Source organism: Eurosta solidaginis, chromosome 2 (genome assembly GCF_040869045.1).
Source record: "Eurosta solidaginis isolate ZX-2024a chromosome 2, ASM4086904v1, whole genome shotgun sequence".
Taxonomy (NCBI): domain Eukaryota; kingdom Metazoa; phylum Arthropoda; class Insecta; order Diptera; family Tephritidae; genus Eurosta; species Eurosta solidaginis.
In genome coordinates, this window is record NC_090320.1 from 231451419 (window position 1) to 231478623 (window position 27205).

The 27205-nt window shown below is 35.1% G+C and overlaps 1 protein-coding gene across 1 annotated transcript; it reads right to left on the reverse strand.

Moving 5' to 3' along the window:
* Window positions 1-25879, reverse strand: LOC137241823 (chitinase-like protein Idgf2). The gene is made up of 6 exons (XM_067769208.1): window positions 25657-25879; window positions 9237-9794; window positions 7981-8629; window positions 7331-7338; window positions 6422-6973; window positions 1-1353 (listed from the first exon to the last, which is right to left on the reverse strand). Exons 1-6 carry the CDS (start codon window positions 25760-25762, stop codon window positions 701-703), a joined length of 2526 nt encoding a protein of 841 aa, XP_067625309.1. The 5' UTR covers window positions 25763-25879; the 3' UTR covers window positions 1-700.
* Between the last annotated feature and the right edge of the window lie 1326 nt (window positions 25880-27205).

The window sequence follows — 27205 nt, forward strand, 5'->3', positions numbered from 1 at the left end:
ATAATATTTTTTTATGGTGTTTCGTTGTATATTGATTAATGTTTCTAATATTGTGTAATAGGCTTAAGAATACCACTACTACACTTCGTTATATTGCCAACTTTGTTTTAACGAAGGTTACAGAGATTAAAGATCTGCCTCTCACAACAGCATATTCGATATTGGGATTTTTTCATCCGAATTTTCAGATCCATAAGCTTATTTAGAAGTCGCTTGTTCACTCTCACTTGCGGAATATGCGGTTATCATTTGAGGCAATATTAATCACTAATCGGTCCATAAGATTGAAGAAGATAAAACAATTTGTATTAAAATATGCGTTGCGGTTCGATGATCCACTTCCATCATACCAGACAAGTCTGCAGTTAACTACCCTCAGGTCCCTCTTTTAAATAAACTGAATTCCGGCTCATTGTTGGGTAAATTTTTAAGACAAAGAAGAAAAATGCCATTTTTTACAAGAGGCTACTTTTAAAATTAGCAAAACTTAAATAAAGTGTTTAAAGTTTTATCGTTAGATATAGTTTAGCAACTTCCAATTACCAATACATTTTCCTCTCGACCCATATTAGTTTTGTACATTTATACATAAATAATCGCTTCGTGCAAATACGACCTAAAAAATTACTAACGTTTTAACAGCATAAGTCATTCTTCAGTTCTGTTCATACGTTATCATTTATAAGGTGAAAACAACACCTTACCATAATTTTGGTTTAATAGCTTTCATTATGGGAAACTTTTCACCAGTACATTGTCCACCAAAATCATCTAAAGTGATATCGTACAATGCCACACCACCCAAAGTCTTTGACTTGACATATTCCGCCTTACTTGCTGCCGTTTCGGGATCTTCATAACTCACCCATATACCATTATCACCATCTTCATCGGCAGGGTGAAATGCATATGAACCATAACACTTAGTGGGATCATAAACGGGTTGTAGTGGAGGGCCAAAACGTTTAGTATTTTTTCCTGAATTTGGTAGGCGTTTACAAATTTCCAACCAGTTCAGGACACCTGGTGTTTGTGTGATAGGACCAGCGGCGGCTGGACCATCTGTAGCGGTTACTACCGGTAAGCCTGTTGTACCAGACTCCTTAGTCATTTTCCAAGCGCGTCCAAAAGTAGCAATGCCTACGTGGATCTTTTTCCGTGGTACACGTTGTAAAATCCAATATTCAACTTGATAGATGACATTGTAGTGACCCAAACGAGATTGATCGGTGAACTCGCAGAGAGGTGCAGTATAATCAGCTGCCTTAAGATTACGCTCGGGTGTGACGAAGTCAAACGTGAATAGATTTATCATATCCAAGTTTGGTGCAAGCGCTGCGCCGTCGAAATACCCTGTGTAAAGATAAAAATATGTATATATATATTTTACATCTGGCTTTAGCAGTTGTTATTAATCATTGATATAACCTTATATGACATGCTTTACTGCTGCCTGATATAAATAAAATAATTTTAAAAAATTTGTAAGTTAAATGGTTTTATTGAAAACAATACTTACATTAATAATAATACTAAAAGCTAGAAAATATTTAGGTAGGTCCTAGGTACTAGTCATTACACTTCTCATTAATGTAGGGTGTTGATCAGGCAATTAAATAAAAGCGTTGGCCGCGTGAAATTTCTAAAAATGTGAGAAGTAGCATAACCTGATTAAGGTTCAGTTGGTCTTACTTACGACTGTCAATAGAAATTTGAGGCGTGCAATGCTTTTATTTAATTGTCTGATTAACTCCCTAGATTGATGGGGAGTGCGATAACTATTACCTAGGACCTACCTAATTATTTTATAGCTTTTAGTATTATTATTAATGTAAGTATTGTTTTCAATAAAACCGTGTAACTTAAATTTTTTTTTTAATTATTTTATTTTCAAATTTTTAGTTTTTATTTAATTGCCTATCTATCTATCAATCTATTTGGTTCATTTTGTGACTCATTATTACGAGAAATCTTTCCTGACAAATTGCTACAATATATGTCCTCAATACATATTCCTTCCAAAGACTTTACTCGACTCAGCGCCACTTATGCTTCTCCCTCCTCGAACTCCAAAGTATTTTGATGTCACATCTACCGGACTGTATGTAATATTTATTCAAAATATAAGCCAAATCGGACCACAAATACGAGTATTTTTAATATCTCGATGCTTGCACCACCTATCGGCGATTTTTTTATAGGTCACAAATCAGACCACAAATTCTTATAACTGCATTGTCATCGGGTTCTGAACTCCAACTTTCCAAGTCTGAAGCTTGTAGATTTTATAGGGAATTTAAAAAAATGAAAGGCGCGATAACCTCCGAAGAGATTTAAGGTTGAGCTTAACTTCCAATTTGCGTCGTGCTCCTTCTAATTTTTCCTAGAAATTGGCAGGATGGACTAGAAGAGGATGATATGAAACAATCACATTTGGGTCTTATATCTGTGAGTTTTTTAGATCCCGTGATACCATTTATATGATTTAAACTACACAGATAAGAACAGCTGTTTGATCTATTGAGTTTTCAAACTTCAAAAATTTTGATGTGTAAGTTGATTTGCGACAATATTTTGGGAATTTTAAGAAACAGTTTGGTAACATTTCGAAATAAGTTTTAAAACGATTTCGATACAGATTTCAAAATTTTTCAAAGATACATTTAGTATCCATTCCATCCTCAGAGATTAGTTCACGATTTTTTCGAAGTAGCTTTGATACTTTGCGTCATCAGCAAGAATCATTCTATGATAGCATCGAGATCTTTTTCGCAGTACTGATGGATTAATTTGATATCCAAGTGTTTGGTAAAGCAAACATTATGGGACTCGGATATGTTCCCGGCACTGAAAACTTCTTTTTAGAAAACGATTTCTTTTTTAAAATTCGCGGATATTTTCAGTTCAGGTAAAATTTTTCGAAGCAGCTACTTTGATCTAAGCCGTAGGCGAAAAAGCCACCTATTTTTTTTAGTGGCAAAATTCCACTCATAGGAACTAGCGAAGAACATATTAACCAGACCTGTTAAATTTGAATTAGAATTAGTAATCAATTAATTAGAAGCCTATTTTAATGGCTAATGATTATTTCAACTGTGTTCCGAAAAAAACAATTACTAATTGATTTCCATTAAAAAAAAAAAGCTTGTTTGATTACTTTTGATTATTTTTAATTTTTTTCCGCTATGCTGATATTTTCGTTTGTTGCATGCACAGGACATTTTAGGATGCAATAGTAAATCGTAAGTGCTTATCTAGGCGTAAAGATACTTGCAGCATATAAGGCGAATAGTATATCAGAGTTAATTGAAACATATTCTCCGATAAGTATATAACACATGTGCATGATTTGCTACACACATTATATAAAATAATAACGATCCTCTATGGTTTCATGCTTAAGTCTAGCCAATTTTATTATATCCAAAATTAATATATCCGCTTTTTTGATTAAGTTATGGCTATGCACTGATTGTTTGGTAATCAAAGTTTATCATATTGTTAGCTTTATTTTAATAATATTCCTTTCATATCATCGCCACTGTGAGTGTTTTTTGTCCCACACTATTATAAAGCTTTAGCATAAATAAGCATTTTTTCCGTTAATATCTTTTGAACGCCTCGAAATTTTTATCTTCCGCGTTCGGATTATTAATGCTGAGGTCAAGCCGAGTCTTTTAGGACGCGTATTAGAGTCGACCGCTGTTATAGACTTTTACCATATATATATATATACGAGCCGGACACGTGCGCACATTGCGCAACAAATATACAACAAATATACAAGTCTCGTATCAAATATCAACAGAAATCAGCTGTTATATCAATCAAATATCTATAAACTTATGTACATGCGCTTTCGCTGCCATCTGGCGAATGTTAGCAACTGCCGGTAATGCAGTGTTGGTTCTAATCAAATTATTCACAATAGTGCCATAGTACAAATAGATTTCTTCGTGTGCTCACAATCGTTTATTTTTAATAAAATATAGCTAAACAACTACGAACTACGACTAATAATGCCCAAGCTCGCTAATAGCACGAATCTGCATCTTTACAACCAAAACTCTATTTATAGATTTGGATTCCAAATAAGAGCGCAAAAGGGACATGTACAAAAAAAGAGCAATTAGAAATAATATATAAAATATTGATATATTCTTGAAGAATATCCAACCATTTTGAAAAAACACCGTATGATAGGCAAACAAATGTGTTTGGAGTTTTTCGTAAAAGTATCTAAATATAAAGGGAAATTCATAGAAATAAAATTATTCAGTAAAAAGTTTTGTAAATAATTTTTGGCAATGTTAATTTAATGAAACAATTATTAATTGATGCAAATAATTACTAATTAAATACACATTTCATATGATCACTACTTCATTTTAAACTATCAACTTCCATTGAAATATCGTTATTTGAGACAATTTACTCGTGCAATTTTTATGTTTACACAAACACATATAATATTGCATAAAAATCAATAAAAAAAATAACAATAAAATACTAAAGCCTAAACTTTATAGCTGTATTATTGAGCATGTTCATTAGATTGGAACGAAACCTCATCTTTCAATTGTTGATACTAAAAACATGGCTCACTATGCAAATCATAAAATTTTATTTTATAGTCAAGTTTCCTTGATTCCCTTAGAGGATATTGATGACAATTTATGATCGGTCGCGCCTATTGGATGGGGCGAAGCACTGCTACAACAACAACTGGGGTTAGGAACAAAGACTGCTTGGAGTAAGTGAACGAAGGACAGTCCTTCCGCAAGGAACTGCTTCTGATTTTTTTAACGATCCGCGAGATTTTGAGCAAAAACCCCAGATAAGTATAAACAAAACCTTTCCTAATTATAATTTTTTTTTTTTTAACTATATTAAGATTTTTAAAGTAAGTATGCCGGCGTACGCCGGCACGCCGCCGCGCCGGTATACTATTGTTACGAATATTAGCAAAACTAAGGGGTGCTGCGATCTCTAAGCCGATGCTAACCAGCGCCTTGCATGCATATCCATAGATCAATCATTATGTATCTACATAAACGAATCAATCATTATGTCTACACATATGCAGGTACACGCAGATGAGAGCAACGCACAAGCACATGCATATATCTTATCTGAAATGCTCCTAAAGGTATGCAACTGTGATTGCGGAAGTGTCGCTCACACATACAAGCGCATGGGGTATGAGAGGAGCTATAAAAATTATACATCTGTAGTTGTAGCTGAGAAATTTATAACTTACTAAGTAAATTCTGGAAGCGCCTAGAAGATGCCACGAGGAAATCGCGGAGTAAAAAAGCATCAGCGGTAGAGGCGCTATGGGCAGTTTCGATTACGACGCTATCTAGCGAGCAACAGAAGTCAGTTTCATTTAAGCTATCAATCAGTTGAGTTAAGCAAGCTATGAATAAGCGAAGTATAAGTGTTATTGTGAAGTGCTTTAATAAAGGCCATTTTTGCATTATTGAAGATTGGAGTTATTTATTCAACAGTTTAGTGATCCGAACTTAGCAGAAGGTTGCAAATAAGATATGCCTACGCCGCCGCCGCTGCCGATAAAGTGATCGGCGTAAACCTCTAATAGTCATAACGTAATCCAAAATAGCGGATATCTATATTAATTTTGGATATAACAAAATTGGCTAGACTTAAGGACGAAACCATAGAGGATCGCTATTATTTTATATAATGAGTGTAACAAATTATGCACATGTATATATACTTACCGGAGAATATGTTTAGATCATTACTATTGCATCCTAAAATGTATTTGTATGTAAAAATTATCCCGTCCATGCAACATACGAGAATTTTTCTTTCAACAAAGCAGAAAAATAATAAAAAATAATCAAAAAATAATAATTTAGAATAATCGAAAGAATCAAAAATTATTAAAAGAAATCAAAAATTACTTTTGATTATTTTTGATTTTTTTCAATAATCGTAAAAAATCATGATTTTTTTAATCAATTGGAAAGCAATCATTAAAAATAGAAAATAATGAAAACAAATCATTAAATGGCTTTTAAAGAAAATAATAAATTAAACGGGTAATAATTACCATTATTAACCATTTTATAACACGTCTGATATAAACACATATTTTTAAAACGAGAATGCAGAGATGATTGAATAACCGCATGACGGATATGATATGATTTAGGTCACATCATAAGATTTATTATATTTGATCTAACGCTGTTGCTCTTTGCAACACTTCATATGTGGGTTTTGAGTGGAATAACGTGCCATGAGATCAATCGCATGATGTCGATCACGTGATGTATATTATATTTCGTCAAACAACTGCTCTTACAATTTGTTAAGTATTGCAGTCCTGTTGTGATATTCACTACAATCAATTTACTTATTATGCCTGCAAAAATATATATATTCTACTTACAGCTCGAGTTGACATTCGGTAGCACTGTCAATGACAGCAGTTTGTTATCAGCAGTAAGCGCGCTCTTCAAATCCTTAACTAAATCAGTGAACGCCTCACGATGTTCATCTGCCCTCTCGTCGACAACAAATGGGCCAGTAAATATCTTCTTAAAATTCTTCCAAGATGCGTTAATATCAGTATGCACTTTCCTCGGTTTATTACGTGGTAATTGAATGGATAAATCTAGACCATCAAAATTGAAGCGTCGTAGAAAGTCGAGCGCAGAATTTATAAATACTGATTGCCCTGTCCGGCCGGCTTCTAATAGGTTAATATATTTATCAATAGTATCCTGATCAAAAGGGCCGCTAACACTCAGAAAGAACTTAGCATTTGGAAATGTTTTTTTGAGTGCAGTTATCGTAGTGAAGTGGCCTCCGATTATATCTAAATTTTTATTAACACTCATAATCTGGAATGTATCCGCATTGATGTCAACATAATCATAGATGAGATGAGAGCAATATTTCATAGCGATATTCAGATCATCGATGGTGAATTTTGCTGATCCTGTAGAAGAAATGTTATTGGGAAATTTGAAAAGAGTAAATAAAGGGTAGAGCCCACCTTCTCGTAGTGCGCCATTTGAATCGTAAAATCATGCTTAATTTCTATGAAGGATGCATCGAAACGTAAAGTTTCACGTTTCTCAAGAATTTTCATTCGTTCCCGTTGAAACACTTGCGAATGTTATTGTTAAGGCAAGTATCAAACAAATTTATTTAATTTTTAACCGAAACGAAATAATGTCGTTTATGTTGAGACGTAACGTAATAATGTTAAACTTAAACACGAAGCATGCTATCAAAGCATAGCCCGCGTTTGGTTTTGTGCGAGTGAAATTAACGCTAAGAACAGTATCATAACGTTTATAACTTTAACGAAGTGGTTTTATTTCATTTTGTTTTTAATGAAGCGAAATGTTATCGTTTCTTTTATGTATCATCCTTGGTTTCTACCAATTGAGGGGCGCTTGGTAATGCGATGCACGCCAGCAACGCAATCGTGAAGTACAAAATAATCAGCGAACATATATTTATATGTAGAAACTTATCAGCGTTTGTAGTTTCAAAGATCGGGAAGCATGTTTTTAATAACCGAGGTGATATCACAGCAAATATAATAACATATCTATTAGGGTGAGCCCAAAAAAACCTTTTGTTTTGATACACCATAAATATTGTTCAGCGCATCAAATATAGTCTGTAAAAATGTCAGCTTTTAATTTAATGTTTGAAGGTGGCTCATCGCGACTTCAGTTTTTGCATGCAAAACCTATAGGGAGTCTCATACAGTTTGAGTTTGAACTTTAACCTCGAATAACTATTAAACGAATCAACAACAATATTTTCAGTATACTAAAAGGAAACAAATTTTTTCGGGCCCACCCTTAAATATAAATCATTATTTTTATACAAAATTCTTGATTTATTTGGCGTAATTACTATATACATACGTATGTAAAACAAAAGTAAATTAAAAAAGAATTTATAAAAAAATAGATGTAGATATTTTACAAACGGAATTTGGCGGCCCTTAAAATTGGATATTTATCACCTGTACAGAGTCCACGGAAATCATCATAGCTTAAGTCGAACAATGCCAAACCACCCAAATTTTTCAAATGTACATATGCAGCCTTATTCGCTGCCGAATCGGGATCTTCATAGCTTAGCCACATACCGTGATCACCATTAGAATCTGAGGGGCGGAAAGCATAACTACCATAACGTTTAGTGGGATCGCTAACACGACGTAGTGGAGCATCAGCACCCTTCAAATAAGCGTTTGCTGGATTTGGCAGTTTAGCGCAGACTTCAGGCCATGAGAGTAGACCAGGTTTTTGACTTTGCATACCAGCTGGTGCTGGACCATCAGTCTCCTTTACCACCGGAGCACCAGTCAAACCCGAATCAGGTGTTAACCTCCAAGCGCGTCCATAGGCAGCAATGCCCACATTCAATTTGCTAGCTGGACATTGTTGTGCGAGCCAATATTCTACCTGGAAATTGACGTTTAAGTGTGGTAAACGATCTTGATCGTACAGCTCGTAGAGAGGTGCAGTGAAATCGGCTTCATTCGGATTTCGCTCGGGTGTGAGAAAATCGAAGGTAGCCAAAGTTACGAAATCCAAATTGCTTATTAGTGCTGGGATATCAAAATACCCTGTATTTTAGATATAAATAAATAGAGAGGTATTTGTGAGTAAGAGAGGGCGAGGAAGTAAATAACACTGCAACAAATTCAATTTCGAATAAAGATTTATAGACCCATACCTTTGTTAGAACCTTGACACATTTTTGCATTCCCAGGTCGAAGTTGACTTCATAGCCAAATTCAATTTTAAATTTATATTGAATTGCCAAAGGTTGAAGATTAATTAGAGAACAATATTTCATATCACCTTGAGAACTATAAGTTTCTCCAAGGCTGGAGAAATATATCGACGTTGGCTCGATTATAAAAGAAGCGTCAACCCAAATAGAAAATAAAAAACCGAACAAGTTTGCGCTATCTAGATTTTTCGGAATTGTGAGAACACAGCGGTAAATATTATCTAATAACGAGTTCTCCAAAACGATTCTGCCGACTTTGAACAAAGTAAAATTTTCACATTTCCAAAGCAAAATTTCACCTGAGAATGCAAAAATCTTTAGAAGTTTTTCTAACACTGTGGGTATAGAGCTTTATTTGATTTTGAAGATAATCTGCCACCAAAATTCTTTGATTACAAAATAATATAAAAAAAAATATTTAATAAAAAAAAACTTACAGGTCGAATTAACATTCGGCAATACCGTTAATGTGAGCATCATATTATCGGGACGCAAAGCATTTTTCACATCACGCACAAAAGCTGTAAACTCTTCTTTATGTTGGTCAGCTTTTTCGTCTACAATGTAATCACCCGTGAAGAGTTTCTTGAATTTCTTCCAGACCATACCAATTTCGGAATGGACTTTACGTGGTTTATTTTTGGGAAATTGGAATGCTAAATCCAAACCATCGAAACCATATGAACGTACCAATGAATAGGCTGAGTTGATAAATGAAGTTTGTTTCACCTTTTCGCCCTCCAATAATTCGAGATATTTATTTGGATGTTCAGGATCAATATCTTGATCACCACCAACACTCAGTAGCACTTTCAAATGTGGATATTTACGTTTTAATGCTGTCACCTCAGAATACTGATGTTTATGTATATCCAAGTCTTCGTGTAGACTCTGCATTTGATAGGTATTGGGATTGATACCAGCATAACCGTAAATTAAATGTGAGCAGAATTGTAGTGCGATTTCGAGGTCTGGCGTGAGGAGCTTGCCAAGACCTGTTGATTTTTGGTTAGTTTGAGATTGGCCGAAATATGCGAATAAGAGAAAAAAATAAAAGAAAAAAGAAAAGAAGAATAGAAAAAATATTTATTTTAGGCAATTTTGATGGGAATGTTTTTTTTTCATATTGTTTAACAATGTATCATGCGTGACAAAATTACAAAATACGTTTATAAATATTAATATTTTAATAGGCCTTTTAAATATACATACATATCGAGCCCTTCCCGCAATTTAAGTGTAACCAACAAAAAGTAAATTTTACAGTAGAAGGTTTTTTGTAATTATCTTCTTTCAAAAAATAGCTACTATCGTGAAATTTGGTATGTGTATAAAATATTTCTTGAGCCTACAATTAAGACTTCGGTTTTTGACCACACTGTGCCGAAAGTCTTGTTATCTGTACTTACGTTTTTTGCTGTCATGTTGGCTCACTTTCCAAACACTATTTTTTTGGTTATCTTAAATTTTAAGTTTTTTAATTATATTTTTCAGATTACGTATGGGCACATTAAAGGCGTATTTCTTGTAATTTTTTAGTACATACATACATTTGGAATTAAATGAAACTTATACAATTCCAAATTTAAACACAATATATTAAACAGTACTGTTGTAAACAAAATAATTCAGTCATCTTCGCCTGTCTCAGGCAAGGTATCTATTATCTTTCCAGTATGGGATAAGCTAATATATTCATAGTGAAATTGTTTTGGTATGATATTATTTTCGCAAAGAGCTTTTAGGTCGTTATATTTTGAAGATGAAATGTGTAAGAAGTGATCATACAAGGTAACAGGACCCCTACTAAGTATGAGAGAATTTCGTCTTGACCGCACAATTGTACTGAGATCGTATACCTTTTTTTCGCTATCGTCAAAATAACCATAGTGTACTTTAACCAATGCAGAATTTTTTTCGAAGATAGCGCAACGTAAAGACGTAAATAATATTTTAACTGAAGCTGGAAGCAAAGCTTGAGAAAAGGTTTCCAATCTTTAAAATCCGAATTATGAATTGAAATGCATATATAATTTTCTGGTATGGTTCTTACGTTCGAAATAATTGTATACCTACCATTCACTTGGAGCCAAAACATTTTTATCGCGAATAAAAGACTCAATAGTGCTATGTATGGAGTCCACGGGCATCATGGTATGCCAAGGCAACAGGTAAGTTAATTTAATGTGTTTTATGTTAGCAGCCTTCTCTAAGAAATATATTATCATTGCTTGCATAGCTCTGTTCCTGTTCTGCCCAACACAACTATCACAATAAAGACTTATATCAGAATGAGTCCCCCTTTCATCCACGATATTTAAGTATTGGAAAATTGCACTGGAAATCTCGTTACATTCACGTTTTCCATCCGATTCACCCCATAAAAAGTAATAACCGTTTCTTGTGCCGTTTTCGTAAACGCTTTCATTATAAAAAACCTATTTTCTTGAATAGAAAAGGTTTACCCTTTTTCCGTGTGGTGTATTCAATACTTTCTGAAGGTCGAAGCTGGCGCAGATATACGTCCCATTCTCTTTGCTTTTTCTTTGGTCCTCTAAGAAAATTTCTTTTGATTTATCTCTGTTCCGTATGTGCATTTTATGTTCCTCAGTTTGTTGTAAAAGGTTTTGTGCTTCTCTGTCCGAATTCTTATACTTTTCACAAATAATGCATTTGTCCCTTTTTTGGCAAATGGAAACCTATATGGTATTAATTTTTGAAAATGGTACGAAAACTCTTAGAGATAACTTAGCTTGCTCCTGATTTGTATTTATCAAGTGCTGCGCGTAACACCTATACAAAGTTTGCACGTTTCGAAAGTACTGTGGAAGATATAACTTAGTACTTTTGTTCCTACAATAGTGGGAAGGAACTGCTGGTAGGTGTTCAATGAATGATTTCAAAAGAGCCACATTTATTTCGTCAGACTTATTATGGGAAAGAGGTATTCTTTTGGTCAGGCAAGAGGAATTTGAAGAGTTCTGTTTTTTTCTAACACATATTAACGTGTTTTGGGAAATATTAAGTGTTTTCAGTAAAAACTGCTGACAAACTTTAAAACGCTTTTCGTTATAGGTATTGAAATATGCATAGCTCCACTGTTTTTTAAGGCTATCTGTCTGTTTAAAGCTATCTGTCTATGTTCTCCTTTGAACGCATTTCCGGGTCATGCACGATAGAAGCCAATCTCTTTGTCGTATCTTGTCCCCAAAAGTGTTCATTTACCACCAACCGATCTTGTTCACTAAGCTTTTCACAACACTTGTTTCCACACTTTTTACCTACGCAGGGATTTGGGTTAACTTCATACAGCTTTCGTTTTTTACCCCGAAGTCTTTTAGGAAGTTTTCGTTTCTTCTTGTACACTCTTGTTCGAACGCATTTCTCGTTTTCTAATTCCCTAGAATATGTCTTTTCAGACTCAGTATCGCTATATGGCACCAGTGAGTTATTCTTCATCGTTCATTGGTATAAAAACACAGTTTTGTTATTTTATTTTAAAGATAATATAAAATAATTAATCACCTTGTTTTGTAAAAGCTCCACATTAAAATAATAAAACAATTTTATTGGATTTCACGAACTTAAGCAGAAATGATTTGTATCAAACTAAAATATATATTTTCGTTTTCAGCCATATTTTTTTCTTTCTGCAAAATGGTTCTTAAATCATGCATATACAGTATAATTGCAACAAGTGCTTTTGCGAACAATATAAATATACACGATAAAAGTGAAAATAAACATTACTCGTAAGATACCACAGAGAAGCACTTTTGTGGTAAGTACCATTTTGCGGTTACAAAAAAAGTAAACAAACCTCAAAATTCACTTACACTAAAATTTCGATAACGGTACTATTCTCTATTATAAAAATTTGTGAGATGATTCAAATCATGCAACACTATCGGTTTTCAGCAAAAAACTAATATCTGTATTTTTATTGGTTACACTTAAATTGCGGGAAGGGCTCGATATGTTATTGATATTAGAGAAAATGACAAAATTTTCACACGGCGATGGTTACAGAGACATGTTTCTGAATTTTGCTTCTTCATCAGCTTTTCGAGAGCAAAGTTTTGAACTCGAGATTTACATTGTAAATTGTGTAAACAATTGACGATTTTAATAGAACAAATTTGTTTCTATATTTTTTATGTTAGAGACTTGAGTCCATGATCTTCAATGCGGTAGGTGAAGCACGCTACCACCATGATGGCCGTTACTGAATTGGGACCAGCATAAAAACAAAAAAGGTTTGCAAAATGAATTAAAAGTTTAGTTGAAACAAGTTTTCTTTAACCACCGCTGTATAGCTAAATGGTTAGTGCAGCATGCCTAAAGCGTACTGATGATGAAGGCTTAGCACCCTTCGAAATGTATCTATCTGCGCAGCTATGGCAGGTTGTCTGAAAAATTTTCTACTTACTATTCCAAAAACTAAATACAATTTTTCAAATTTAGAAAAATTAAAAAATAACAATAATTATCATTGGAAAAAAAAATTATTGTTCTGGCCTTGAGCTCGATTCGAACCTTCTTAAGTTTAGTTGAAACAAGTTTTCTCAAAGAAATTCTTGCCAAGACAGTTTTAATTTCCTGTCTGACTTGAATGAAATCAGAATATAGGATATGAAATGGGATAGCCAAAAATGTCGCGATTTTTCATTCGTAATTATATCAGGTCATTCTTATTTCAAAGAAGTTCTCCTCGGATGAATTTTTATCCGGTTTCTCCCAGTGATGGAACCACATATTGGTATGTATAAGAAGTCGCGAGGTCAGTTTGTAATCAGACTTGTCACGGGAATGAACCGATAATGAAGGAAAGAGAAAAAGACCGGTTCTTTTTTATAAAAATTTTAGTTTAATAAGTTAGTCGTATTTCAGAGGACATGTGTTTAAATCTTTATATAACTAGAAGACGCAGTCGAATACTATTTCTTCGGAACACATTTAAACCTTATAGTTTTTCTGAAATTCGACAACTTTTGCATACAACAACATTTTAACAACCTTTATCCGTCTGCTTTACTTGTTCATCTTATTCGGCTGAAGAAGAATTGACCGAAAATAATGAAACGCATCTAGGACTTTACAAGCTGCTAACATTTTTAAATGAGGAGTTGGGAAACCAAATATTTGACTTTGCGGCAACCTGAAAATATGAGATAACCCAACTACCATATAAGAAAAGCACAGTGGCGATAATGTCAATATCGTTGATATTGTAACCATTTGAAGTTTACAATGTGACCATTTCATCGGGTTAAAACTGCAATTGACCTTATGACCATTTGAAGTGATCATAAGTTCAATTGATGTTATAGCCGTTGACCGTATGCCACCGCTAAGAGTTTGTATTTGTATGTCTGTACTGTATTGTGGTTAAATTTAAAGCACTGCGGATCATCCATTATTAATTTAACCCTCCGATTAGCGGTGAATAAATTCAACACATCTTAGCGTTGTCTTCTGGCTAGAAGACATTTGACACTTTGAACTTTATACACAAATATTTAAATTTTGAAGAAAACTCGTCGCATACTGTGATTACCCACAAATAAGTTTGAATTTTTATTGATAAATTTTGAAATGAATACGAACTATGAGGTCTTTAGCTTGAAACACAATGCCCTGACGCCGCGAAAAAAAACGCGACGAACATCGCCTTGTCAAAAATAGAATCCCCATAATTAAATGAAGGTACGAAGGAACGAAAATAAAGCCTTCTCGTCTGGCCAGACGCCACAATCTATCGGAGGGTTAAAAGAAAAATTTTAAACATACATGTGGTGACGTGTAATAGTGTCAAATCCGAAAGAGAATTAATATCATAATCATGTTGGAAGCAACGTCATTGACATGAATTGCTTTCACAAAAGCGAATTAATGTCAGAAAAACTTTTTCTAGTCATTGACATAAATTCTCTTTGCAAAGCCGATTTAATATCAAAACTTCTTATGGACAGAACCGACGAACCTTGAAATAGAAGTTGCACAAATTCTTTGATTCTGATAATTAGTTGTATATAACGATACGATTTAAAAAGTTTTAATAGGATTAGTGATTATAATAAAAAAGCGCGGCAGGCCCAAATTTGGATTAAACATAAATTGCGCGATTTTTATTTCATTTTTTCAATTCATATTATGATACGATATTAAGATATTTTTTAAAATTAATTTCTAAAGTTAATAAAAAATAAAACGATTCTTCTAATATTGTGTATATTATTTTGGAAATTAATGCTAGTAAATATCTCGGCGCTTTTCCTGGAGATTAAAGCGAATAAAAACAAGTAAGGAAGGTTAAGTTCGGGTGTAACCGAACATTGCATACTCAGTTGAGAGCTATGGTGACAACATAAGGGAAAATAACCATGTAGGAAAATGAACCGAGGGAAACCCTGGAATGTGTTTGTATGGCATGGGTATCAAATGAAAGGCATTAAAGAGTATTTTATGAGGGAGTGGGCCATAGTTCTATAGGTGGACGCCATTTAGGGATATAGCCATAAAGGTGGATCAGGGTTGACTCTAGAATGCGTTTGTACGATATGGGTATCAAATGAAAGATGTTAATGAGTATTTTAAATGGGAGTAATCCTTAGTTCCATAGGTGGACGCCGTTTCGAGATATTGCCATAAAGGTGGACCAGGGGTGACTCTGGAATGCGTTTGTACGATATGGGTATCAAATGAAAGGTGTTAATAAGTATTTTAAAAGGGAGTAATCCTTAGTTCCATAGGTGGACGCCGTTTCGAGATATCGCCATAAAGGTGGACCAGGGGTGACCCTAGAATTTGTTTGTACAATATGGGTATCAACAGAAAGGTGTTAATGAGTATTTTAAAAGGGAGTAATCCTTAGTTCCATAGGTGGACGCCGTTTCGAGATATCGCCATAAAGGTGGACCAGGGGGACCCTAGAATTTGTTTGTACAATTTGGGCATCAAACGAAAGGTGTTAATGTGTATTTTAAAAGGGAGTGGGCCTGAGTTCTATAGGTGGACGCCGTTTCGAAATATCGCCACAAAGGTGGACCAGGGGTGACTCTAGAATGTGTTTGTACGATATGGGTATCAAATTAAAGGTATTAATGAGGATTTTAAAAGAGAGTGGTGGTAGTTGTATATGTGAAGGCGTTTTCCAGATATCGACCAAAATGTGGACCAGGGTGACCCAGAACATTATCTGTGGGATACCGCTAATTTATTTATATATCTAATACCTACCAAGATTTTAAGGGTTTTTTATTTCGCCCTGCAGAACTTTTTCATTTTCTTCTACATAATATGATAGGTGTCACAACCATTTTATAAAGTTTTTTCTAAAGTTATATTTCACTTCAATAAAACAATCCAATTACCTTACCATGTTTCAACCCTTTTTTCGTATTTGGTATAGAATTATGGCATTTTTTTCGTTTTTCGTAATTTTCGATATCGAAAAAGTGGGCGTGGTCATAGTCCGATTTCGGCCATTTTTTATACCAATACAAAGTGAGTTCAGATAAGTACGTGAACTAAGTTCATTAAAGATATGTCGATTTTTGCTCAAGTTATCGTGTTAACGGCCATGCGGAAGGACAGACGGACGACAGTGTATAAAAACTGGGCGTGGTATTAACCGATTCCGCCCATTTTCACAGAAAACATTTAACGTCATAAAATCTATGCCCCTACTAAATTTCAAAAGGATTGGTTGATTTTTGTTCGATTTATGGCGTTAAAAGTATCCTAGACAAATTAAATGAAAAAGGGCGGAGCCACGCCCATTTTGAAATTTTCTTTTATTTTTGTATTTTGTTGCACCACATCATTATTGGAGTTGAATGTTGACATAATTTACTTATATACTGTAAAGATGTTAAATTTTTTGTTAAAATTTTACTTTAAAAAAATGTTTCTTTTTAAAGTGGGCGTGGTCCTTCTCCGATTTTGCTAATTTTTATTAAGCGTACATATAGTAATAGGAGTAACGTTCCTGCCAAATTTCATCATGATATCTTCAACGACTACCAAATTACAGCTTGCAAAAGTTTTAAATTACCTTCTTTTAAAAGTGGGCGGTGCCACGCCCATTGTCCAAAATTTTACTAATTGTCTATTCTGCGTCATAAGTTCAACTCATCTACCAAGTTTCGTCGCTTTATCTGTCTTTTATAATGAATTATCGCACTTTTTCGGTTTTTCGAAATTTTCGATATCGAAAAAGTAGGCGTGGTTATAGTCCGATATCGTTCATTTTAAATAGCGATCTGAGATGAGTGCTCAGGAACCTACATACCAAATTTCATCAAGATACCTCGAAATTTACTCAAGTTATCGTGTTAACGGATGGACGGACGGACGGACGGACGGACGGACGGACGGACGGACATGGCTCAATCAAATTTTTTTTCGATCCTGATTATTTTGATATATGGAAGTCTATATCTATCTCGATTCCTTTATATATGTACAACCAACCGTTATCCATTCAAACTTAATATACTCTGTGAGCTCTGCTCAACTGAGTATAAAAAAATATAAATCTAGCCGATTCAACGCCAGATCTGGACAGTCTAACAACCACAACGTATTTCCCCCAGCACCTTTTTGCGTGAGAGGCGATAAATAGTCTTGAAGTTAACTTCAGCCAATTGACATTAGTTCTCTTTCGGTATTGTACTTAATGTCATTGGCATTAATTCTCCTTTAAAAGCGAATTCATCTCAATTGACGTTAGTCCCATTGACTATTATAAGTCACCATAAATTACCGGGATCATTAAATAGTAAGTCGGGTTTAACAACTCTATAACGCCAGTATGTGTCATTGCAGGTAAATAAAGTAATTTACATATGCGAACTACATTCACTCAAATATAATGACAATAAACCATTTAAAAGCTTCAATTGTCACTACGTGAAGAGAGTGCGAGAGTGTTTTGGAATTGTTATTATTATTATTTTTTTATTTTTTTTTTTTTTGCTCAACCTGATCTGAAGTGTAAAGAACCGATTATTGTCACAGCTTAGCTCTAATAGCATGACGCTTGCGTCATTAACAAGTTTTAGCTAATGTTTATGTGACTAATGCTATTTGGAATACTAATTTTTATTGTTGGGCACTATTTTTTTTTTCATGTGTGCCGAACACAATGAAGATGAAATTTGCGGAGTATTGTCACACATTTTGGTGTTAAATTAGTGTTTATAATATTCTTATTTTTCTTTTACAAAAACTGTGGAATTTCAATTAACTACGGGTCAAATGTTTATTTATTATTTATTGCGTTTATTTTGGTTGGACTTCGTAGAACACAGGGACGGAAAATAATAATAATTATTTTTTTCGGAGTCGAAAAAGTCCTGTTCAAAAAATAGTCCTAGGTGAAAACGTTTGAGTTCCCAGGTATCCATATAGCAATATCATGTCGAATCAAGCATCCTTTTTATTTTTCGAACTTTTTCCATAAAAATCCACATATAAAAGTAAAATATGTATTTTTTATTTTTGAGTCCGATAGAACTAGTTAAACTCGGAATTTTAAAAATAAAAGTCCGGAAATAAAAGTTCAATCCGGAGTTTTATTTTTTAAGGCCCAAATAAAAGTCCGGCTTGATAACAAAGAAACGGCTTATCCGAATTAAAAAAAATTGTTTGTTTGGATAAGCCGTTTCTTTGTTATCAAGCGGTACTTTTATTTTGGCCTTAAAAAATAAAAGTCCGGATTTAACTTTTATTTCCGGACTTTTATTTTTAAAAGTCCGAGTTTAACTAGTTCTATCGGACTCAAAAAATAAAAATCCGAAATAATTATTATCTTGATCCAAATATATTAAAAATCCAAAAAATAATAGTTTTGCAAGGAATTATATTATAAAAGAAATAACAGTTTTGGCCCCTGGTAGAACATTTAGATAGTGATATTTATGTTTTCGCTGATATTCATAAGTAGATACATCTAAAGTTCATTCGGTCAGCTGCTGTCAAAATTGATATTGTAAATCATGTATAGTTCTACACACCACATCTGCCTAGTTCTAATATGTCATCGACCTAGCTGTAACTAATACAATGCTTTCTGGGCTAATGATAATTTCAAAAGCTTGTGTCGAAGTAAGCTAAACTAGTTTACTAAATAGAGCGCTTTTAGAACGCATTATCATCTTTTGTCCGCTAATTCGAAAGCTTGTTAAATTGTAATAAAAATGTAAACAATTAAGCTTCTGAATACCTTAGAAGAATTATTGATCATTCATCTGAAAAATCATAAGCTAGATAAACTACTTAGTAACAACTGTCAAATGTTTTTTATTAACTATTTCCTTAGATAATTATATTGGAATTCAAATGTGAATGTGTTTGTAAAAAGTGTAAATTATCTTAAAATGTCTTGTTGATTTGTTTGTTAAATGCAGGACATTTAAAATAAGTTTTATAACAGGCCAACTCATAAGAATTCGCAAAGCTCGTACCCTGCATACACTTCGCAAATTTATATTTTTTACGCTGAAGGTTATCTTCATTCCAAAGGCCGGCTGGAGCTCTCATGTCTCACCTAAAGATTCCAGGCTAATCAGTCCCACGTAGTTTCTTCTTAAAAGGTTGGAGCGCTTAATTGATCTGTTGCTACGCAAAAAGGGTTTTGATTGATTAATGAGTCGAGGGCGTCCTTGTTGAATTAATAATAACAAACTTTTCTGCAGCAGAGCTACCGCAGCGGAGTGTTGAGGTGCATAACAGAGGAAGCTGTGCACACTTTGTGGGGGGGGGGGGGGGGGGGTATACTAACTCCTCTGCTCTGGGTTGTGATAGTCAACGAGCTTCTTGTGGTGCTGGAAGCTAACGGCTGTAGGATGGTTGCCTACGCAGATGACATGGCTATCCTAGTGAGGGGAAAATATTTAGACACGCTGCGCAATGTTTTTCAGTACCACCTGGACACTGTAGCTAGGTGGGCTGAATCATGTGGACTTACGGCCAACCGGGGAAAAACGGAACTTATTATATTTGCAAGCAGATATAAGATACCCGCTTTCAAAACTCCCTCGATTGGGCGGTTATGTGTTTTCTGATAACGGGCACTCTAGTCTTCTTACCAGGTTCGACTTTATATCTGAATGAAGAGAGTATTGTGTGCCGATAACTGCTTCCTGTGCAACCATCACCCCACACATTCCCTCGAGAGAGGAATGAGTAAGGGGACCAGTTAGCTTGTTCATGAATGGGTCGAAGTTGGACGTAAAAGTTGGCTGTCAAGACCTTAATAAAGGCTGCAAGTTTAAGTCGGCTGATCACTCCAGCGTCTTCCAAGCGGAAGTTGCCGCGCTGCGGTGCATGAAATGCTATCTAGTGCTACAACGGTTAGGGAATTTAACATTTACACCGATAGTGAAGCACCTTGAAGGCCTTGAGCTCAACTATAGTGCGATCAAGGGTGGTCTGAGAGTGCCTAATCTCGCTTGCAATTGCATCGAACTATTCTATGATTCAGATTATTTGCGTCCCGAGCAATAGTGACATCCAGGGCAATTGTCAAACTGGTGGACACCACCCCTTGCAGGGTAGCAAGATCCCTCTGGCCGGAAATAGATGGTAGGAGTTCTGCCAAATTGGATCCACTAAGGCTCATCTATCAATGGTAATTGGGTTTTCCACAGGACACTGTCCAAACGGAATCCATGCGGTACGTCTGAATATACCGGAAACTAAGTCCTTGTGTACCTGTATGGAGGATGATGAGGTGGAATCATACAGTCTAGAATAAATCTATTATTATACTCAGCTGAGCAGAGCTCACAGAGTATATTAATTTTGTTCGCATAACGGTAATCCGTAACGGCATAAACTAATCGAGTTAGATATAGACTTCTATATATCAAAATGATCTGGGCGAAAAAATAAATTCATTTAGCCATGTCCCTCCGTCCGTCCGTCCGTCTGTCCGTTAACACGATAACTTGATTCCTGGGCGCTGATATCAGATCGCTATTTAAAATGAAAAAATCGGACTGTAACCACGCCCACTTTTTCGATATCGAAAATTTCAAAAAACCGAAAAAATGCCATAATTCATCACCAAAGACGGATAAAGCGATGAAGCTTGGTAGGTGGGTTGACCTTATGACCCGGAATAGAAAATTAGTAAAATTTTGGACAAAGGGCGTGGCACCGCCCACTTTTAAAAGAAGGTAATTTAAAAGTTTTGCAAGCTGTAATTTGGCAGTCGTTGAAGATATCATGATGAAATTTTGCAGGAACGTTACTATTATTACTATATATGTGCTAAATAAAAATTAGAAAAATCGGATGACGAAAATTTCAAAATGGGCGTGGCTCGTGTACTTATCTGAACTCACTTTATCTTGGTATAAAAAATGGCCGAAATCCGACTAAGACCACGCCCACTTTTTCGATATTGAAAATTGCGAAAAATTAAAACAATTCCATAATTCTATACCAAATATGAAAAAAGGGATGGAACATGGTAATTGGATTGGTTTATTGACGCAAAATATAACTTTAGAAAAAACTTTGTAAAATGGGTGTGACACCTACCATATTAAGTAGAATAAAATGAAAAAGTTCTGCAGAGGGTCACTCCGTTTTAAAACCCTCATTAGTACCTGTAATGTGATATCCATATCGTAAAAACGCATTCTAGAGTCACCCCTGGTCCACCTTTATAGCGATATCTCGAAAAAGCATCCACCTATAGAACTAAGGATCACTCCATTTTAAAATCATTTGATACCCATGTCATACAAACATATTCCAGGTTCACCCTAGGTTCATTTTCCTACATGGTGATTTTCCCTTATTTTGTCTCCAAATCTCTCAGCTGAGTATGTGATGTTCGGTTGCACCCGAACTTAGCCTTCCTTACTTGTTTTTTATAAGCGTTTTATTTTAAATATTGGCAGTGCGACTCTTATCATGCAAAATTTTACCAAACTTCCATTTTGAGTAATAACATCAATCCAATTGTCAAATTTCATCAATATATGGGTCTTTGGTAAACAAATATTGCATTTTTGCCATTTTTCGAAATTTTCGATATCTAAAAGTTCACCCATTTTCAATACCAATTTATTCTGGGTCTAGGTAAGCCAGCATAATGAACCGATGGAAGGACGGGTATGGTCCAATCGAAATCTTTTTCGATGCTGATAATTTTGATCTGAAGAAGTTTATATCTATCACGATTCCTTTGTGTGATTACGTATAACGGCTACCAGTCAAAGTTATAATACTCTTGTCAACAAGTACACGATGTGTATAAATAACGCCAAGCCGTAAATGAGACATAAAGTGTCTAAGAGGTAAGTAAAATCGCGCCGCTCGTTTTCGCGAAATCCCTCTACTATATATCCTAATGCCCTTGGCCAACAAAATTTTAACAAAAATGTTACACTTATTACTGACACGTTTCGCTAAGGACAAAATTTTTTTTAAATAATCAAAACTGTAACTAAATTTATTCACTTATGCAAATATCTGGCACTAATTATTCTAAGCCGTAAAAAATTTCACGCTGAGTACATGTGCAAATCCGATGTGTACGTGTAGAGGCCGAACATAATTGGTTTGCAAGGTAACCAAATTTCTGTCTTTGCTCTAAGCATAGGAGGCATGTTGAATTGATACCAATTTGGGAGTTTCCGAATTCTCCATTTTCCTCAAAACAAAACATCATGGTTTCATGGTGGTAGCGTCCTTCGCATAGCACACTGAAGGTCCTACGTTCAAGTCTGGGGGCAAAGCCACATGAAAAATTTTGATACACGGTTTATCAATAAGAAAAAAGGAAAGTAGAGGAAAGGAAATGTTATCGATTTGTAATCTTAAACTATTGCCAATTTCCTATCGAATTTTTGTTTATTAGTTATCGATTTGTCACCCAAGAGCAGTCGCTTTGTTATCAAAATGTTATCGATTTGTTATCAAAACGTCTTGTTTTTGTTGCAAGCGGAGTCGCACCTCGGTAATGGCTTGGCAAATACTCCGAGTGTATATCTGCCTCAAGAAAACTTTTTTCCAAAATCTGAATGATTTTTCGCCTCAAGAACTTTTTCATACAGACAACTAATTTTTTCCAAATGCGAAAAAGCCTCTCAAACGGTCATGGAAACTTCTTAGTTTTTAAAAAATTCGTACAGTAAATTGAGAAAAAAATATCTATGGTGGATATTTAATGCAATGTTTCATGTTGTAAGGAATGTTTTATTGAATGCAATTATCTCATTACAGTTGTTACCCTTGTGCATACTGGATATACAAATTTACAGAACTGTGATTAAAATTAGTTTTCCATGCATAAATTTTATGTAAATAATGCAAAACCAATTGTTTTCTTAAGAATTTTTCACGCTAGACGTAAATTTTTCATATGCGTCCCCAATTTGGGGGCCGAGCCTAAAAAAACACACTGGAGGAAACTGCAGGCTTGTCGAAACACCACGCTCAGAACAGCCACGAGATGTCTTTTTATGTCTCCAGTACAATACACCCCATAAAGGAGAGAAATGAAATGCTGAACAAATAGTTTCTGCTGAATACCCAGAAACCTGAGCATCCTAACAGACATCTTATTAAAAAGCAGATTGAGCGGCCGGCCAATTGCTTGGAACGTTGCTACGTTTCTTTATCTTTTCCCCAAGTGCTGTCGGCAAGCGACTTGGGGATTTTGTTGGGGCTTTGAACTTCAGAAACAATTTCGGTGGCATGCGCCTTGAAGGTCAGAGTATTATCGAACTTTAAAAACAAAAAACGTTGTGTTTTTTAATACACCTGACCTCGAGCCAGTTTTCACAAATTATGTTCTATAAGAATTAATAGGTCGCAGAAGAAATACATATTCATCAAACTTTACCCCTAAGATTTTTGGGTGACTGAATGTCGGTAGCTTGACACCATCGACGTGAACGCCAAATATTGGCGTCATCCGTTCCTTCGACATCGTAAACAGAGTGGCCGGGGATTTTTCGGTGATAATGCCAGGTTACGCGAGGTGAAAAAACTAGAAATACCTATCTAATTCATCTATTGAAGGGCCAGGCCCGGTTGCCATAATCGTGTAGTCGTCGGCATAGGAAATGATTGTAACTCCTTTTGGTGGATAAGGGAGCTGTGAAATGTAGAAATTAAACAGATAGGACATCACCCTGTTATTCCCTGTTTGATTTTCCTTGGCTTTGAGATTTCGTTCCTAAATTGAACCGACGATTTTTGACCATTCAGATAATTTACTCTCGATCTTTCTAGACAAGGGCGAAGGTGTGAGCCTTCTATGTCTTGGTACGCTATTACTATTGACTGTGTCAAAAGCTTTTGACAGGCCAAGTACCACAAGCACCGTTCTGTGAGGGGTTTTTTCCTGATTTTGTCCGTAATTTATCTGAGTGTCAATGGCATCTAGCGCGGGGGTGGTGCTATGCATTTTGCGAAAGCCATGTTGGTCGATGGATAAGCGAAGATTCGCCGTGAAATGAGGGAGCAAGACGGTTCCCAATGTCTTCGCTACTGGCGAAAGGAGTGATATCGGTCGATATGACTCGCCTTCGTTAGCTGGTTTATCAAGGCTATTTTAGCTTCCTTACAGCAACACGCAAAGAACTTTGAAGACCCATCCACTAGGAAAATTTAAAAATTTTGTATAGTTCTTGTGTGCAATCTAAGTTAGAGTATGGATATCTTTTTTTTTGGAATCCCTTTTACACCACATGATCGGCAATAATTAAAAGCTTTTAACGCAAATTTATTCGATTTGCTCTTTTATTTTGTTAACCCGTTTTTAAAGACAAATAAAGCAATCTCCCAGGGAGACGCGCATCACTTTAGCTCAGCATCGATTTGAATACTGTAAAAGGTTAAACTCTTATGGCGTTTTCTTTTCTGGAAAATATTTTCCTCTCATGTTCCACTCTTAAATTCTAGCTTTTGAGCTAGGACATCTGGCGCTATATAAAATGACTCTTTTAGGTAATGAGATCCTTTTTTTATTCAGTGAAAAATATTTTGTGAAAAAAACACGCAAACTCACGGTAGAGCTGAGAAGAACCAACAGGGCGACACTATTTTCAGAAAAGAAAACGCCAGTACCTTTCCAGAATCAACCCCTACATACTCAATATATGTCCTGATTGTAACGTGTCCCCGCATGACACAAAACATCTTTTCAATTGCAATGTGGAACCAACGCCACTAACACCTTTATCTTTCTGTTGAAATAGCAAATTTCTTCGGAGTCCCGTTTGAAAATATCGATGACAATTTGTGAGTGGTTGCAGCCATTGGAAGGAACGCAGCACTGCTACAACAACAACAGCAACAGTAAATGCTGGGAGTTCTGTTACTTTAGCATAGCCTAAACAAGCCACCTACTACTCATAAACTCGACTGATTAATTGCTCGCTTGATATGCATTAGACCTTTTCGCTTCCTTCTACCAGATATAAACACGAAGTTAACTGAAACCAAGGAACGTACATACATATATATTTATTTAGGTTAATCAAAAAAGCCCAAAAAAAAAAACATGCAAATATGCTTAGTTTAATGATCACATGCTTGATTAAGATCGGTAGTCTTTGCTGTTTACGAACTAAATACCCAATAATAATATTTAACTGAAGTATTAAAATTTCTTATCTATGAAACTAAGTTCCCAATACGATTTATTAAATATGTATATAGCCAATTTTTGTTATATAAAAAATCTTCATTCAATCGCGCAAAAAAATTAATGCTTTTACTTTCAATGGCCATTAACCAAACACACACAAATATGCAGGCAAACAAATTAAATATGATAAATGGGATATATCTAGAAATGTTGTAAATATTTATCAACGACTTCCTCACCTTCTCGAATAAAACTGGAAGAGTCATAGTAGCAAACAAGATTAGCGGCGTTCGACTGAGCAACGAGTAGGCCCAATGCCAGTGAAAGTAAAGCAATCACCTTCATCTTACAAAAGAAAACAACTGTATTATTCCAAACTGAGTGCTAATAAATTTTAGTATGAAACGCGATTACTAGAGAAAACGAACTGCACAAAACAAATGTAAAATTGAAACTGAAATCGTACTTAACTATAAATGTCACTGAACAACAATTCAATGAATGCAAATGGGCCGCTGGGCGTGTGGCAATCATGCGTAAAACATTCGTACATATGTATATGTAAATCGCTTTGAGCTTTGAAGCTCAAAACAAGCTTAACATCATCATGGAAGCGACGCTAGAGGTGAAATTGAAAGACGAGATCTAACAGCTGATCGCGTAAGCTTTCAGTGCCTTTGAGGCAGTAAATTGAGTGGCTGAGAAGGCTTCGGATGCGATTAGGAGAGGTAGTAAGGTTTTATACTCAGCTGTGCATTGCACTGTATATTAGTTTTTTCGCTAAACGGCATAAATGACTGGCGACAAATTAAACTGCCTCACATGAAAGTGATGAAGTGAAAAATTGAATAGATTATATCATGTCTCCTCTATCCGTCCGTCTGAGAGCACGAAAGCTTGAATACATTATCGGAATTTTGTGGTTATTTGGTATACGGACTTCTTGGCACACATCATTAAAATCGGCGCAACGGACAGATTATAACGGCCACTTAAAAAAAATGGCAGAAAGGTACGATTAAAGCTCACCGCTGAGTATATAATGTTTGGTTACACCCGAACTACTTTGCTTGTTGTTATACTCAGCGTGCTTTGCACACAGAGTATATTAACTTTGATTGGATAAGGGTTGGTTGTAACATAGGTATAAGGGAATCGAGATAGATATAGACTTCCATATATCAAAATCATCAGTATTAAAAAATATTTGATTGAGCCATGTCCGTCTGTCCGTCCGTCTGTCCGCTAACAGGATAACTTGAGTAAATATTGAGATATATTCACCAAGTTTGGTACACGAGCTTATCTGGACCCAGAATAGATTAGAATAGATAGGTATTGAAAATGACCAAAATCGGATGATAGCCACGCCCACTTTTTATAACATTTTGGAAAACACAAAAAAACTGACTATTTAGTAAATAATACGTGGGAATTTGACGTGGGGATTGATATTGAGACTCTTAATAAAAATTTGAAAAAAAAATAAAAAATTTAAAACGGGCGTGGCACCGCCCACTTGTGATAAAATCAATTTTACATATAATATTAATCATAAATCAGAAATCGTTAAACCTATCGTAACAAAATTCGGCAGAGAGGTTGCCTTTACTATAAGGAATGCTTTGAAAAAAAATAAAAATTTTGCGAAAACGGTTAAGGACCACGCCCACTTTTATATAAAAATTTTTTAAAAGGGTCGTGGGCGAATAAAATAAGCTATATCTTTGCAAAAAATAGCTTTATATCAATGGTATTTCATTTCCTAAGTGGATTTATAACAATAAA